General features: G+C 42.0%; 2 protein-coding genes across 3 annotated transcripts; one reads left to right on the top strand and one right to left on the bottom strand.

The window, feature by feature from the left end:
* Positions 1-1,565: 1,565 nt before the first annotated feature.
* Positions 1,566-8,846, top strand: usp14 (ubiquitin specific peptidase 14 (tRNA-guanine transglycosylase)). Its single transcript, XM_062404219.1, has 16 exons — positions 1,566-1,777; positions 2,613-2,758; positions 3,567-3,599; positions 3,715-3,819; positions 4,848-4,951; positions 5,086-5,144; positions 5,243-5,373; positions 5,889-5,969; positions 6,091-6,173; positions 6,328-6,442; positions 6,608-6,673; positions 6,766-6,858; positions 6,946-7,071; positions 7,177-7,237; positions 7,657-7,764; positions 7,860-8,846. Exons 1-16 carry the CDS (start codon positions 1,762-1,764, stop codon positions 8,003-8,005), a joined length of 1,473 nt encoding a protein of 490 aa, XP_062260203.1. The 5' UTR covers positions 1,566-1,761; the 3' UTR covers positions 8,006-8,846.
* Positions 8,847-9,207: 361 nt separating this feature from the next.
* Positions 9,208-14,614, bottom strand: thoc1 (THO complex 1). Of its 2 annotated transcripts, none has more exons than XM_062404217.1 (21): positions 14,511-14,614; positions 14,231-14,304; positions 14,033-14,093; positions 13,880-13,949; positions 13,321-13,439; positions 13,192-13,240; positions 13,007-13,102; positions 12,825-12,907; positions 12,660-12,733; positions 12,467-12,575; positions 12,238-12,372; positions 11,584-11,684; positions 11,427-11,493; positions 11,084-11,134; positions 10,925-10,995; positions 10,583-10,678; positions 10,405-10,470; positions 10,234-10,317; positions 9,998-10,145; positions 9,808-9,892; positions 9,208-9,662 (listed from the first exon to the last, which is right to left on the bottom strand). In XM_062404217.1, exons 1-21 carry the CDS (start codon positions 14,556-14,558, stop codon positions 9,364-9,366), a joined length of 1,986 nt encoding a protein of 661 aa, XP_062260201.1. In that variant the 5' UTR covers positions 14,559-14,614; the 3' UTR covers positions 9,208-9,363. The 2 variants fall into 2 exon arrangements, with proteins under 2 accessions (XP_062260201.1, XP_062260202.1); XM_062404218.1 differs by having other exon boundaries at positions 9,208-9,641.
* Positions 14,615-15,829: the final 1,215 nt, after the last annotated feature.

The following is a 15,829-nucleotide window of genomic DNA, read 5'->3' as shown; positions in this document are numbered from 1 at the left end:
TTGTTTTTTATTATGAGGCTAATACATTATAATAGTAGATCACTAAATAAGCAAAGAGGTTCACTGCCCCAGGGACTCCAGTCTTACAACATGCCATCTGGTTTGTATGTTTATAACTTGAGAACTGGGAATATGTTGTGTAGATGTGCAGTATCTGACTTCAGGGGCCCTAATGTGGATTATCTTTATAAAAACATTGTTAATCCTAAAGCCAGGTCTGTAAGAGGCTATTGGCCCATATATACTTTTAAGGTATTTGAATTACCTCCACCAAGCAAGTTGTTTTTTCACCCGTCCCTTTATTTGCTGGTAAGTTTCATAGTAAGCAAGTTTACAAAGCAAAAATATCAAAACTTGGTGAAAGGATGAAGTGTGGGTCAGGGACGAACCCATTCATCCTCTGGTTTGTTCTTATCAGAAAAATCAAAATGTAATCATTATCTACTCCGCCCTAGAACGATGGAGCGCTGGATGAAGTGTTTGAGTCCACAAAACACTTTTGGGGTTTCAGGGGTAAACGGCGTTGCAGACAAATCCAATACAATTGAAGTAAATGGTGACTATTTCTTCAAAGTATAAAATCAGCTGAATAAAAATGTATATGAAGCCTCCTGCTGCTCCTGTGATGTCATCCAAGTGTCTGAAGGACCCCAACATAAAAATTCCTCTTTCCTTTAATACTCCCAGATGGGTTTTTAATCTTCTTTTCCCCAGGGAATAATTTACAGATCTTGGTGGAAATAAAATTTGACCCATTTAGAGAAAATATATTGAGTTTGTGAAATTTGGTTAATCTTGGATATAGGTTAGTTCAGCCTTTTGCTCATATGTTGCACAATCTAAATTAAGTTGTAGATTGTGGAGTGTGTATGTGGGTCCAGCAGGTTGATCCAACAGTGTTCAGGCAACTTTAACTTTTACCTTTGAGTTATGATACTCTATAATTTGAATACACAGTCTATGGGTGTGATGGTTTTCAGGAGGATCCGGACGAGCTCCCTCTGGGTGTGTGTGTGGTCTGGTTTAGTGTGGGTGCGCAGTAGTGATGGCAAGATGAAGCGTCATGAAGCATTGAAGCTTTCCATCCAATTGGTTCACTCGTGGGCCGAATCTTCATTGTGCTTCATTTGCTCCACTGCGCCATCAAGTGGACAATAACTGGCAGGCAGAGCTCTATATGTACAGTCAATGAGGCAGAGAGATTATAATGACACCATGGCTTTGGTGTGTGACGCTTTGAATTGAATAAATGAATCAGAGATGTTTGTGACGCCAATACGTAAATTGTGAACCTGTTAACATGGCGCCTGTCTTTATGATACAGTGGCGGGATCAAAAGGGAAAGTGGAAACAAATTGTGTAGAGGGTTGTGATGTGAATGTACTTGTGTGACTAGGGACAACATTTTATTAATTTTTATATCAACATAACTTTTCCACAGGGCTGGGTTACAGGAGGTTTCTTTTTTTTTTTTGCAAACAAACGCAATATAAAGTCCCAAGTCCACAAAAAGTGAGGGGGGGGGGGGGGGTCCATCGTCACCACATACGTCATCAAGACAGGCCTCGATACGTGCTTCACAAAAAATCTTCCTGGGTCAGCCGACACACGCTTCATAGCCTCGACACATCACTAGTTGCAGCGTCATTGGGTTTGAATGAAGCTCAGACCGAGAATTAGCCAAACACTCCATTCGCGCCCCGGTGGATCGAAACAGGGACAAACAAAACAAGGAGTCGAGGAAGTAAAACGTTGCCAAACATGCCGGTGTTTACAGGTAGGACTTCACTGCGACGCGACACGCGCACTGCCACGGGGAAAACAGGAGACAAACACGGCTCTTTACACGTGTTTGTTAGTGCAGCCGCAGCGTACATTACATTAGCTTAGCTAGCGGTAGCGTGATATGCAACTAGCATGCTAACAGTGACGTGCAGCGAGCTTCTTGGGACCACATGTGGATTTAATAACAAATAAAATGTTGACAGAGCAGAGACGTAAAACACCGCAACACTGACCGCAGCATGTTGCTGTTTATTAGCGGGTTTACAGGACGTGTTGCTTGGAGCCGGCTATGCTAACTGCTAATCTGACACAGCCCATAAAACAGCTAGCTAGCTGTCAGCTAGCAGTGTTAGCTGAGGAGAGCATAACTAGCTACGGTGGTTTTTAATAGTTGTGGAAAGTCGTCGTTTCCGGCCAGAGCGAAGCAACTCGAATTGTTTCCCTCTACATTTTTATTCGATCGTGTCAAACTTTTTTTTAAGCAGAGTGAAAATAACCGACTCACGCCTCTTAGCTCGGGTAGCATTGCTAACAAAGCTAGCTTGCTGAATCATGAGTGTACAGTTCAGGAGCTCTTCAATGCAGCCAGCTGGGAAACAATGGTGGAAAGATACGGGTTTGCTTTTTACTAAATTACAGCTTATGTGGGTTTTTAAAGTCAAGTCCTATCGGGTCCTAAATATTCAGTGTTGAATCCTGTGTGTATGTTTGTTAGCCTTCACTTTATTATCATGTCAGCTCGTTAGCTGCTGTGTCGTACATGGCAGCAGGTTGACGGACCTGGGAGTGACATGTGTGTGTTTCTGTCTCCACCGTCTCCACTCCAGTCAATGTGAAATGGGGCAAAGAGAAGTTTGACGCAGTCGAGCTGAACACCGAGGAGCCTCCCATGGTGTTCAAGGCGCAGCTCTTCGCCCTGACAGGAGTCCAGCCAGACAGACAGAAGGTCATGGTGAAGGGAGGCACCCTGAAGGTATCCACCCAAACAACACACCACGTTCTGGTCCTGAAGGGAACCAACACTGCGCCTCAGTTTTGCATTTTATTAATGTCAACAAAGGCTGTGAAAACCCCCCCGAATCAACAATCATTCTAATAATCAACTGATGCTTCCAAAAAATGAAGGTTGTTATAGGAAATATCCGGTGCCAGAGTGAGCTCAATGCAGTAAAAATTAAGAAAAGGCGTACAAATGGAACAGACGCCTGCAAATCAAGAACACAACTTCATCAATTTGACGACACATGCGCTGCAAAAAGTCACAACACATGCAAATATGACAGGGGAAACATATCCAGGGGACCAAAACAAATGATGAACCTGGCTGTAGTTCACTGCTTTGAAGTTACTTCACCACTGGCAAGTTGCATAATTCAATAAGCTCACCTAGAATTGAACTACAGCCAGGTCCATCACTTTTATGAGTCCCGTGGAAACAGTTCTGGTGTCGTCATCCAACAAATGACACAATATGCATCAAATGAAAATAGTCCCACAACCATTGTCTGCACAATTTGACCTCAGCTGAATAGTGTTTGTTGATCGAGCCTTTTGGAAAAATCAAACAGTTCATTTTTCACAACCTAAAAAGTAAACAAATGAAAACAGATTTACGTATCAGTAGTAACGAATGGAGCTGATTGTTAAAGTCTGGTTAGGGAAGTTGGAAATGATGTACGCATTAATACATTGTTAATTAATTTTGTTCTTTTTTAAATGAAATTTGATGACATCAAAATGAATAAAGTTTTTCAGGATCTAATGTGTTATCTCGATTCCAGGATGACGAGTGGGGAAACATCAAACTTAAAAGTGTAAGTATTTAAGCTTAGTTTTGGAAGAATATAATGTAAGAAGCAGTTTTTTTGTAGGTAAAGCATTTTAACAAATGCATCAGCAAGTTTCAGTGTGTTTCTAATGTGTTTACAGGGAATGACTCTGCTGATGATGGGCTCAGCAGAGGCTCTGCCCGAGGAGCCTGCTGTCAGACCCATGTTTGTGGAGGACATGACTGAGGAGCAGCTGGCCTCCGCGGTGAGTAAGCCCCGAAATGACCAGTACGCCTAAAACAAATATTGTTGATTGTTGCTTTCTGCGCTAAAATAGCTTTTACAGTGGATTTTCCTCAATATCATTTTTTACCAAGTAGAGAACATAATAATGTAGATATAGACTTAAGTATTTTCCATCACCTAAGCATTGGTATGCTTCCAGTGAAATGTAGTCATTACACTCTGCATTGTTTACAGAATATTTTACTGAAGAAACAAGTGTACCAACAGTCTCATCTGTTAGATTACATTTTTGTTAAACATTGTCAAATGTCATATCAGAAACAAACATATATATCCTATAAAAATACACCAATGAAAGACTGCAAGCATTCCACGAATAAGCTGCATTAAAAAGTCTGTTCAGCCTTGTTTATGATGGATATTGTGGTGGGGATGATCCTCTCTTTAGCCTCCGCTTGATGGGAGTAACTGGAAAGTCTGGAAGTTATGGAGTCTACATTTAATTTGTACTGCTTAAAGCTGTGTTTGCGTGGCGTCAGTGATTTTGGCTGCGTGCTTGATGATTTTCTATTTCTATTCGACCCGATATCAAGTTCTAAAATCTCCTGCTGAGTTCCTCTGAGCTCAAATGGAATGAGTCACTGATTTGATTACCTGTAGCAATGCCAGCATCTAAAGCAGCTTCAATGAATGCTGCACAAATGTAATGGTTTGATTTATGAACATGTCCTTTTAGCAGAATGACTCACTGTGCTACTCAGTACTAATGCGAACTCTGGGACACTGGAAATAAATCTGGTGATTAAGGATCTATTTTAAAAATTGAACTAATATCAAAACATTTTTTAATTGCTGTGGCGTGGGAAGATTTTGCAGTATGAACACATCAAGGGTGTGTCCAGGTCTTTGTAAAAAAACAATGGACATTTACCTTCATCACTGAGAAAAGAGAGTCCGTGCACAATGAAGCTTGGTTTTATATTATGTGTTTTTCTCTCTGTATTTTGCTGTGGAACTTATCATCACGTATCCAACTGTTGTTTTCAGATGGAGCTGCCTTGTGGGCTGACGAACTTGGGCAACACCTGTTACATGAACGCCACCGTGCAGTGTTTGCGTTCTGTGCCGGAGCTGAAAACTGCCCTCAGAAGGTGGGTTTTCTAATTGTGTTTATTCAGTGGTTTGAGATGTTTGGATTTAGCTTTCTGTCTTCTTTGTGACTTTTCTGTTTGTGTTGTTATTTTGCATTTGTTCTCCTGCTGAACTCATCTGTCTCCCTCTGCAGGTATTCAGGTGCTCTACGATCCTCAGGGGCAAATGCACCATCACAGTATATCACAGCAGGTATGAGCCGTGGTGAATTGATCACAGTGTGAAATCACATGTTAACCTTTATGTCTTAAATTTACTAATACACCTAAAATATGTATTTGCCTCCTCAGCCCTTCGTGACTTGTATGAGACCATGGAGAAGACCTCCTCCAGCCTCCCGCCTATTATTTTGCTGCAGTTCCTTCATATGGCCTTTCCACAGTTTGCTGAGAAGGGGGACCAGGGACAGTACCTCCAGCAGGTGAGGGGCTCTCATTACACGTCTCCTCTGCTTACGAGGGGTGCTGAGTTTACTGGTTCTGTCACTGGTGTCATGTTCTCCCATGACCTGGATTTTGCAGTACAGTGGCTCCGGCGACAAACACGCACGCACTTGTTTTGGCTAAAGCAGGGAGACCTATCTTCCACAACATCCAGTAACTCATTCAACTTAGTTTAGTGCTGAAATTTGACACATCCTGGACTTAAAACAATGCATGATGTTTGTAAGTTTCGTTGGTCCAGCAGAATGTTACCAGGTCACATAACATTTAAACATGACAGCGAGTCAACGGGAGCCGAGCGCTGCCGCTGCTCTCTGAGCTGCTACGACAGGGAACCACGTCTGTGGCAACAGAGCTTTGTCCTGATTGGCACACAGCTTCACATGATATCTGATGACGTTTTTGTTGTTGTAAAACAAGTTATACCCTTAATTTTCTATCTAATGAAATGCTGATTATATTTTTCTTGTTTGACATTCACACGTGTTCTCAGGATGCAAACGAGTGCTGGCTGCAGATGATGAGAGTGCTTCAACAGAAGTTGGAGCCACTAGAGCCCGAGACTTCCATGGAGGTAAACCGGTGTTTTTTTCAACCTAGTATTCTTTATAGTGAAAAGATATTAACGTTGTCTGTAACTGATGTGTTGAAAATAAATTACTTCTAATAATTACCATGCTCCTGTCGATCTGCAGACTGACACGGAGAGCGGAGCCGTTGCCGCCACTACGAAGAAGAACTTCATCGACCAGTATTTTGGTGTAGAATTTGAGACTTCGTATCCTTTCAGTCGTAACGTTTCATTTCTTGGTTCAGTAGAGTTTTGATCTTTTAATTATGAATAGTTAAGATCAATTTGTAGGGTCGTAGTTGTGTGAAAAATACTTATCATTATCTCTCTGTTAGATCTTTTCTTTAACTCTCTGGATCAGCATGAAATGTACAGAGGCTGAGGAGGAGGAGCCGGTTAAGGGCAAAGAAAATCAGCTCCAGCTCAGCTGCTTCATCAATCAAGAGGTTAAATACCTGGCAACCGGACTCAGGCTGGTATGTGTCAAAACAACACTGACTACTTTCTTCAGTGTACAGAGTACTGTGTGTTACATATTTAAATCTATGACTGTTGAGTTGGCCAATGAGAGAAATATAAACACAAAATGGAACATGTGTCTTTGGGGTAAAGTCTATTTTGTCTGTGTTTTAACTTTGCAGAGACTGCAGGAAGAAATCACAAAAATGTCTCCATCCTTGGGAAGAAATGCTCTGTATATAAAATCTGTAAGTGCTTCTTCCCTTTGGACATTTTAAAAGCTGTGATCCTGTGTCCTTTAGTGTTTTTTACCTTCTTGTTTTTCGCCCTCCACCTCAAGTCAAAACTCAGCCGCCTCCCTGCCTACTTGACTGTTCAGATGGTCCGATTTTACTACAAAGAGAAAGAGTCCGTCAACGCAAAAGTCCTCAAGGTCCGTCTCTAAAATCTCTTGCAACAGAGTTCACAGTAATTAGCGGTGTCACTCTGAGTCAACACCACATTGTCTCTTCTTTTAAAGGACGTCAAGTTCCCACTGATGCTGGATGTGTATGAGCTGTGCACTGCGGAGGTCCAGGAGAAGATGCTGCCAATCAGGTCAAAGTTCAAGGAAGTTGAGGACAAGAAGTTAGAGCAACAGCAAAAGGTAAAGGACAATCGACATCAATGAGTTGAATAGGGAGCAGAATATTTCCTGCTTCAGTGGTAATGACGGGTCTGTACAGTGTCTCACAATTCTTTTTCACTACAGGTGGTGAAGAAGGCAGATGCAGTAAAGGAAGTGAAGTACCAGCCCTTCTCGTTCACTGACGGTAAGTTTAGACACAACACTGACAGCCCCTGTTCACTGAGAGAGTTAAATGAATATGACAGCACATATGAGAAGTTGTTATTCAAGCATGGAGTAATACAAATCTATTTTATAAATGAAGACAATTTTCTTTTAATGCCAAAACTGTTTTGAACCTGCACTTTACAAAGGTCACGATTATTGCAACCAAACATTCGTACAATGCTAATTATTAAACTTTAGTATCTAGCTGAACACTTTCACTGTTGGTCTCTGCACTGTGTTTTCTCATGGGCCTTTATTAAAACTTACAGAAGAACTTACAGAAGAAACACTGCAGGAAAAGATTTGCATTAATGTTTATATCTTCTATTAACAATTGAAATGTACATTTTCTCCATTCACGCTCTCTACATTTGATTGTATCTGATGTTGTTCTAGACCTGGGGTCCAACAACAGCGGCTACTACGACCTGCAGGGGGTGCTCACACACCAAGGCCGCTCCAGCTCATCGGGTCACTACTTGGGATGGGTCAAAAGGAAAGAAGGTAACCACCGTTGTTTCTTTCTGCTGCACAGTCGCCATGTTTCTGCTGTGACTCAAGTTCAGATGTTCAGCAACGTGACCTGTTTCCTCTGACAGATGAGTGGGTGAAGTTCGATGACGACAAGGTGAGCGTGGTGTCTCCGGATGACATCCTGCGACTGTCTGGAGGCGGGGACTGGCATATAGCATATGTTCTACTGTACGGGCCCCGGCGGCTGGAAATACTTGAAGAGGATCAGTAGCTGTGGAAGATTTTTCCTAGAAGACAAAGACGACATCCAACAAACACACACACACAAATTGCCATTTTCACGCACTGTCTGCATAGATGTGCAATAAAACTGGTGTCTTTAAAGATATGTTAATTTTTTCTTTCTCTTTTTTGTAACCAACACAGATGCTTGTAAAACAAATTCTGTTAACTGGTGTTAAATATTCAACCATGGCGAGCTATGACAATGGATTGACGAGAGCCAATCCCTGGCCTGGATCCTTGAAAGAGGTTTTGAAGTCGAGCTCTGCAGTTTCATTAAATGTTTTATACACATTGTATATTTTTTAAAGCCCTTTGATGAGGTGCTCATGTCATAATGCAAAAATATTCTCTTTAGTCATTTAATCAACGTGTACAAAAAAAAAAGGAAATGCCTCGGCGAGCTGTACTTGACATTCTGGCTTCTCTCCTCTTCTCAGATGTACTCGGCCCTTATCAAATATTAGGTCTAACATCTTTTCTCAAGTGCTTCGCTCGTATCATCTGCTGGAGTCGATCGCAGATGTTTCGACAGATGAGATTATTTCTGCCAAAAGAGTGTGTGTGTTTGGGGGGGGGCGGAGAGAGGTCGCCCTAGTGGAGAACTGTGTGCATTTAAAGATTTGAGATTTAACCGTGATGGTTTCACTCAACAAGCCTTGAACATTGCTCTCGCTGACACTGATTAGACTTTAACACTCGTAAAACGCTGTGCTTCACTTTGTTTCTCCGCATCCCGCCAGTGTGTAAGCCCCAACCATCAGCACTCTGTAATAAGTTATTGACTGATTGCTTTCCAGAGGTGATGAAAATAAACTGTTATACCAAAACATGACTCTTTTTTTTGTTTTATATGCAGGTCTTTTTATTTCCCTGAGTGTCTGGCTCGTATGTTGCTGCTCCCATCACTCTGTCTGCAATATACAGTAGGACGAGCAGGGAACACCAGATGAAGTAGAAGTGTGCAGGTCGTGGGGCTGATGTTTGAACTGGGCTATATCTGGCTTTTATTAACTCGTTTGTAAGCACGATTACGCAAAAACTGAAGCTGGGATAAACAGGTAACTTGGTCGGAAGGATGATTTTTTTTATTTGACTGTTGTAAACAAAAACTTACATCAGCCGAACAACAATTTTCTTTCTTCTGCTGTCAACCTTTTTCCCATGTGACTGTTTTGTGACAATGAACCAAATAGTCAAAGTCTTTATTTAAAAAAAACATTTATTGGCTTTTCTACAGTGAAAAAACAGTTTTCAACTTCAGCTCATACAAAAATTCCAATCTCGGATTATTTTTGGTACAAAGAAGCGCTGCAACAGTAAAACTCAAGTATTAACTGATCTACTTTAAGCCTCATTGAGGTTGTCTGCAATCTGAGAGAACCCAGCTGCATTCAGAGCGGAGCTCAGGTTCTCCACAGTAGCTTGTCCTCCCTCTCTGTCCTGCCAGGCGACCAGCAGCAGCTTGGCCTGCATGTCCACGTCTTCGCTGTCCGTCTCAATCTCCCGCAACTCGGCTGCCTTCATCTCCAGGTGAGACGCCAGCGTCTTCCACTGAGCGCCGAGTTTGGCTGCGATTTCGTCCATCTGCTGGTTGGTCACAATCTTGGTCTGTATGCTCGGACCTGGAGGAAAGACGGATGAAACTAGATTGGATCACAAAATGAAATTAATACAAGTGGATGAAGTTGATTATAACTACATTCTCAAACGAGATCAACTAGCTGCAGATGCATGTTGGGATGTTGAAATTGATGAAGAGGAATCATGTTAAATTGAGCGACAACTCACTGTCGTTGCTGTCCTTGAGGAGATTGTCTCCATTATCGTCGTCATCCTCTTCTCCCGTCTTGATCTCCTCAGACGGGATGTCCTTCTGCATGAACCCAAGCCAGGATATTAGTCAACAGTAAGTCTGGACATCACAGTGTTTGTATAATAATAAATACAGTTTGTTTTTTGTTGGTAAATAAATCCTCACCGGCAGCTCTTTGGCCAGTTTGCTGACCATGGTGTCCAGGTAGTCCGCCTGGCTCTTGAACTTCTGGTTAGTCGGTTGGAAGAAGTGCGGACTTCTCCTGGACAGCAGCCTCAGAGCGCGCCAGCCGTAGTTTGAGTTCCGAACAACCCTGCAAAGATTTACCAGAAGTGAGGAAGCTGAACATAAAGCCTCTAAGACAATGGACTGTTATTGGTCATTTTATCTAGCGGACGTACTTGTACTCATCCTCCACCATGTTGGTGGGGTCGGCCTGTTCAATGGCTTCTGCAAAGAATTCATCCAGCGATGGCATGAACTCCCTGAAAGAACAATAAAACAAAAAAATTAAATTCATACTGAATGCGGATGTAGAGGAGAACTTCCACCTTGGTTTGTAAGCCACTGACCTGCTGTCTGACTTGCAGGCTTCCATGTTGTCCAGGTTCAAGTTCCACAGTCGAGTCAACTCGTCACTGACAAAACACAGAAGAACTTTACTTAATGAAGTAAACAAGAGACCTGAGATAAAAATAAATAACACTTCACCTCCTCCTGCTGTACTCAGCTCGGTTTTTAACAACATACTTTCCCATGAAGATCTTGCGGTCGGGTCCTTTTCCAAGGAAGTCTTCTGGCGCTTGTCTTTTCCTGGTGGGACGTTTGGGTTTGTCGTCTACTACCCTGTAAAAGTAATAGAAAATACAGAACAAAAGTCAAATTATACATATTAATGTCCACTAGCAAGTTGAAAAGGCATTAGTTACTAAACCTAACCAGAAATATACTGCAACTCATCATTTACAATCCTAATTTAATACTTTTTATGGTCTTTTATTCATAAAAATGAATTGAAGACATTTTAAGAGATTTTAAAGGACATGTGTCCAATGTGTATTGTTATAAAATATAATAATGATGTTGTCGTACCTTTCTTTCACGAAGCTTGGGCATCCCTCATTTTTCCAGGCGTTCCAGTTCTCCTCTGTGTTGAGGATGTGCTGTGAAAAACACAAGACACATTTATAGAATCACTCCTGTAAGAGACCGAGTCATTTCATTTATCTGTTATCTCAAAACGTGACTCACCTCCAACATGGTGGCAAACTTGTCTCCATCTGGAGGGATCTCTTTTAGCAGCTACAAACAGAGTTAATCACTTATCAGTCAACAGATTGATACATGTTTGCTTTCCTCTCTCTCGACATGCCAGCAGAAAAAGCAGAACGGACACTATAGGAGACATAGCAGAACCTTCCCTGAATCAAAAATATCCCATCAGCATGGCTAAACACTGCTGGGGATACGGTTTCTACAATTAGTCTATAATGACTTAACAGAAACAGGTACATGAAAGACAGAAGCTTGTTTACTTATGGATTACAAGAGCTCATTGTGATTATGATCGATGTCAATGAGATTCAGGACTGACCTGATAAACCAGCTTAGTTGTCTCCTCTATCCACGCGGCCTGGTCATCATTCAGCATACAGCTGGAGCTGCACGGCCACAGAAGAATGTTTCTTCTTTTGTTAAACACGCAAACTAAAGTGTGTTTAATGTCCAAAGTTAATGGAGGAATTTCTCACCTTTTGAACTTGACCTGACCCTTCAGGTACTGGAAGAGAATGAGGTACTGAAGCAGAATGTGTCGTCTAAAGTTGCTGTCGCTCAGCTGCAGGTCCATCAGCTGAGGAGAGAAGACAGGACCCATGTTAGTGTGAGATCTTCCTTCTTTACTTGTAAATACAAGTGAACATATTAAATACTGCTGCAATACTAAAAAGTGACCATCGGATTTTAGCACAATGATATTTGGGTTCGCTCACGTTGGCTGGGACAACTACCTGATGTTTATAATCGGGGGAAAGACATAAAGAAAAACCCAATGTCTGTTGGGTTCGTTCATTTGGGTAGTTTGCTCTTTCAATGAATACACTCTAATGTGAATGTATTCATTTGAGGAAGTTTGTATTGTTGATATTAATATTTGAGATTCACAAATTCACCATCTATTTGTAGCCAACTTAAACAACTAAAAGGTTTTTTCAGGTCACTACCTCCCCTTCTGTGTCTGAGTGCTGCCATTGAGTGGATGAGTTTTTTTACAGAACATTATGATGTCAAAATTACGTTGACCTTCAATCTCTTCTACATAAAACTTTTGACATTTGTGTGACATTTTGACGTCATTGGTGAATGGGATCTTGTGTTATGACCGAGGGCAAAAAACGTTTTCTCACCTTCTCGCTGGTGAGGAACTTGGCAAAGTAGACGTGTTCTCCTCCAGACGCTCGGAGCTCCTCCAGTTTCCTCTTAGACGCCTGCATGTCATCCAGCTTGAAGCTCTTGAATACGGCCAAGGTCTCGTCTGAGTACTGAGCAGGACACACAGAAGTTGACATCGGCAGTGAGTCGTCATTGCTTCAGTGATATAATCTGACCGAGAGCCAGGGAGGAAAACCCTCTCACCTTGAGGAATGTCATCCACGAGAACTTTTCATAACACAGCAGAGGGTTTCTGAAGTTGTCCTGCAGCGTCCAGAACTTCCTGTACAAGTTGTAGTCGATGGGAATGGAACTGAAACAAAACGAGATTCAGTTTTAATTAACTTAAAACACAGACACATTTTAGGTTGTACTTTAGAGACAGGCGTGAAGTTACCACGGTGCAGGAGCATCATCCTCTCCCATTTCTCCTTCCTCCACCTCCATGCCATCCTCCTTTTCTTCAGAGGGCTACAAACACGGAGCCATTAAAGACGATTCAAGTGATTTTCAAGATTAACTTCACAACGTTTACAATCACTGTCACATATTGACACTTTACCTTCTGGCCGAGAGTGCTTTCTTGTTCGTTTTTATTAAAAACAGTCACATTTTCCAGATTGAACTGGCTCTGTAGATTGAGACCTGGATAAAAAAAACATGCACGTAAGAGAAGCTGAAAACACGCTTAACAAACATAATTAACTGTTCATTGTTAAAAGCTGGTTGTGCTTGTGTTCTTACCTGACTTCTCAGACAGAGGGAAGAGGCGTGCCAGGAACAGCTGGATCCGCCCACAGAACACTGTGTTCTGAGATTTGGAAAGCCTCCTCAAAAGATCTGCACAGGGGGAGAGGCGTGTCACAAATAGCTACATCATTTAAATGAACAAGTCTTTTAAATGAAGCAGTGACTCAGATGATCTTTACCATTGCACATCCTCAACAAGTAGTTCTTCCCGGCCGAATAAAAGGAGTTCTAGGAGGAAGGAGAGACGGTTATGATCGAATGATCTGGTTTATGTTGGGGAAACAACTGAGAGGATGTAGTTCATTTACCGATTTCCAGGTGGAGACATTGTCCTCCACAAAGGAGAAGATTTTGTCACACTGGTCGAGGGGGAGACAATCCAATACGTCCCCCAGGAGAATGAAGGGTGTTGTAGCGGAGCAGATACCTGCAAAATGGAGAGAAACAAAAGCTTGGACGTGGCTTCAATACTCTGCCTCAGTTACTTGTGTCTCTCAATCGTCTTATACTTAAAACATCTGTATTGTCAGTATCTCCATTAGCACATACGTCTTTACAGTGACAGGTTTGTAGTAGTTCTAGCGGCTGGACTTTCATCTCACTGCGCTGAACTTATTCTTGACACATTTTGACCTTTTATTATTCTTATGCTCTTGTGTTTCACTGTTTTGTGAGCTACCGGATGCCTACATTTCCCTCTGGATCAATAATGTCAATAAATCTCCAGTTCTGATTTAGTGTAGAGCATGTTGCAGAGTACATGACATGCAGCGAGGATTTATCTTTCAGTGGAACATGAATGTCAGCTGCGTCAAGGCTTTATTCATCCTTGGGGCTCCGGTGTGTGACTCTGGAGGAGGAACCTACCCTCCTTGACGCCATCGATGCTCAGGTCGATGAGGGACAGGTATTCATCGCAGATCGCTTTCCGCTCCACCTGCAGACAGAGACTGCATTCAGGCTCTAAACGCTCCACACCAAGTCAGATGAAGCGAAGTAAACAAACAGTGATGCTCTTACAATCTGATCCCCGAGGACTCCCCTCAGCGCCTGGTCCAGCGTGGTTTTCTTTTCCGTCTCACTGAAACATAAACAGATAGAAAAACAAAAACACGCGGTTGTTAAACACACATGACTTTAATACCGATGTAAATCCATGACGTTTAAAGAGCTGTTTTCATTACACGTCGATACAGATGCTAGCTACGCGTCACCTACCTGCCGGGGATCTGGTTGAAAGCGTTTATCAGCGGTTTACTGGTTTTATCAGTTAGAGCCAATCCGGCAGAAGCCTGGAGGAGAGAGGGAAAGAAGAAGAAACATGTTTAAGACGGAAAATCCATTGTAAACGAGCGAGGCTATAGCTTAGCTTAGCATCTGCTAATAACAGCAGGAGCTAGCATGGAGCTGTGGCGACGCTGCGTTTGTCTTCCAGCTGCGGTTTAAATCCCCGGACTCGATATGAAATAACCACAACGACAAGACAGCGATTTCTCACCGTAAATTTGTCTTTAGCTTCGACAAAATTAAATAAAGACGTCGACATCTTTGCACATTTACAACCGGAAGTGCCACTGAACCTTTTCCGGTTGGGACGGAAGAGTTCAGGAGCGGTCGGGAGAAATTAGGTGCGTCTGGGCGCATTCAAGAACATTGGATATTTAGGAACAGTGAAACCCGATGAATGTGTTGTGAGACCTTGTGTTATATAAAAACAAAAGCTGATAGCATGTTTCCTCAGAAAAACAGTTTAAGACTACCAAAGCTGTTCTTGCACCATTTAGCCTGTTGTTGAAAAACTGCAAAACTTAGTTCTTCAGGTACTTTGGAACAAAAAAGTGAAATAATGTCCGTCAAAAAGGGTTAAAATCTAGCTCAGTGTGCAGACAAGACATGGTTTATAGACTTGTTTTATGATGGTGACTGTGCGTTATAATACAATCTGCTGTTCCACATTTCAAGATTCATTTTTAAGAATTAAATATTTTGTATTTAACATTTAATGATGTTTGTTGATGATATATCTGCAGATGTGACCATTAAAAGCGACTGTGATCTAACAGGCCTCTAGCCAGTTTAGACCAGAGGGCGTCAGTGTTGCACAATGTTTGCCCACTATAGTGAAAAGACGTGTGTGTGTGTCTGTCTGTGTGTGTGCGCGTGTGTGTGTGTGTGTGTGTGTGTCTGTGAGAAAGAGAGAGAGAGAGAGAGAGAGAGAGAGAGAGAGAGCGAGAGAGAGAGAGAGAGTTCTGTACCATTGCAGGACAAACCAGAAATCCACCCTTTCCTCATATTAAACCCTGTGGCCTTTGAGGAGAATATTTATTTTACTTCTGAATTATTGCTCTGATCGTGTTACACTGTGTGTGTGTGTGTGTCCTTCGTGGTTATGACACAACCAGTGTACAACCACTGAACTGCAGAGCTGAGTTTATAGATGGGATCTACTGTTCAACAATGTCACACAGCCCATAAAAACCAATGAGGCGTAAGAATGTGACATCAATCATTAAAGGTCCAAGCGATGAATTATGTGTTGACGTGAGTTCAAGGTCTATGCACTATGTGATTGATTTTATTATCATTTAGTGGGCCAATATGCAAATAGGACCCCGTGCTAAAGATATATTTCCAAACATTACTTATGTAAACAAACCTTAAAACAACCTGGAGAGTGTTTATAGTGTTAATTTAGTTGTTTGGACTTTTACTGGTGACCCTTTGGTTTACATATGAATCCTGGACTGTGCATTTACCTTTGACAGAACCAGTGTGCACACTTTGGCACAGTTTGATCCATGTTTGGAGGCAGTTGCA

This window comes from Platichthys flesus, chromosome 14 (genome assembly GCF_949316205.1).
Source record: "Platichthys flesus chromosome 14, fPlaFle2.1, whole genome shotgun sequence".
Taxonomy (NCBI): domain Eukaryota; kingdom Metazoa; phylum Chordata; class Actinopteri; order Pleuronectiformes; family Pleuronectidae; genus Platichthys; species Platichthys flesus.
Note: the sequence above shows the minus strand (reverse complement) of the source record. Positions and strands in the feature narration are given on the sequence as shown.

Excerpts from the sequence above, each read along its gene's own strand:
- usp14 (XM_062404219.1), top strand. Across the intron at positions 5,970-6,090 it reads AGCCCGAGACTTCCATGGAG|ACTGACACGGAGAGCGGAGC; the intron begins GTAAACCGGTGT and ends GTCGATCTGCAG. Across the intron at positions 6,674-6,765 it reads ATGCTCTGTATATAAAATCT|TCAAAACTCAGCCGCCTCCC; the intron begins GTAAGTGCTTCT and ends CTCCACCTCAAG.
- thoc1 (XM_062404217.1), bottom strand. The coding sequence starts at position 14,558 with ATGTCGACGTCTTTATTTAATTTTGTCGAAGCTAAAGACAAATTTACG. Across the intron at positions 10,471-10,582 it reads CGCAAGATCTTCATGGGAAA|TGACGAGTTGACTCGACTGT; the intron begins GTATGTTGTTAA and ends GTGTTTTGTCAG. Across the intron at positions 10,146-10,233 it reads ATGGTGGAGGATGAGTACAA|GGTTGTTCGGAACTCAAACT; the intron begins GTACGTCCGCTA and ends AAATCTTTGCAG.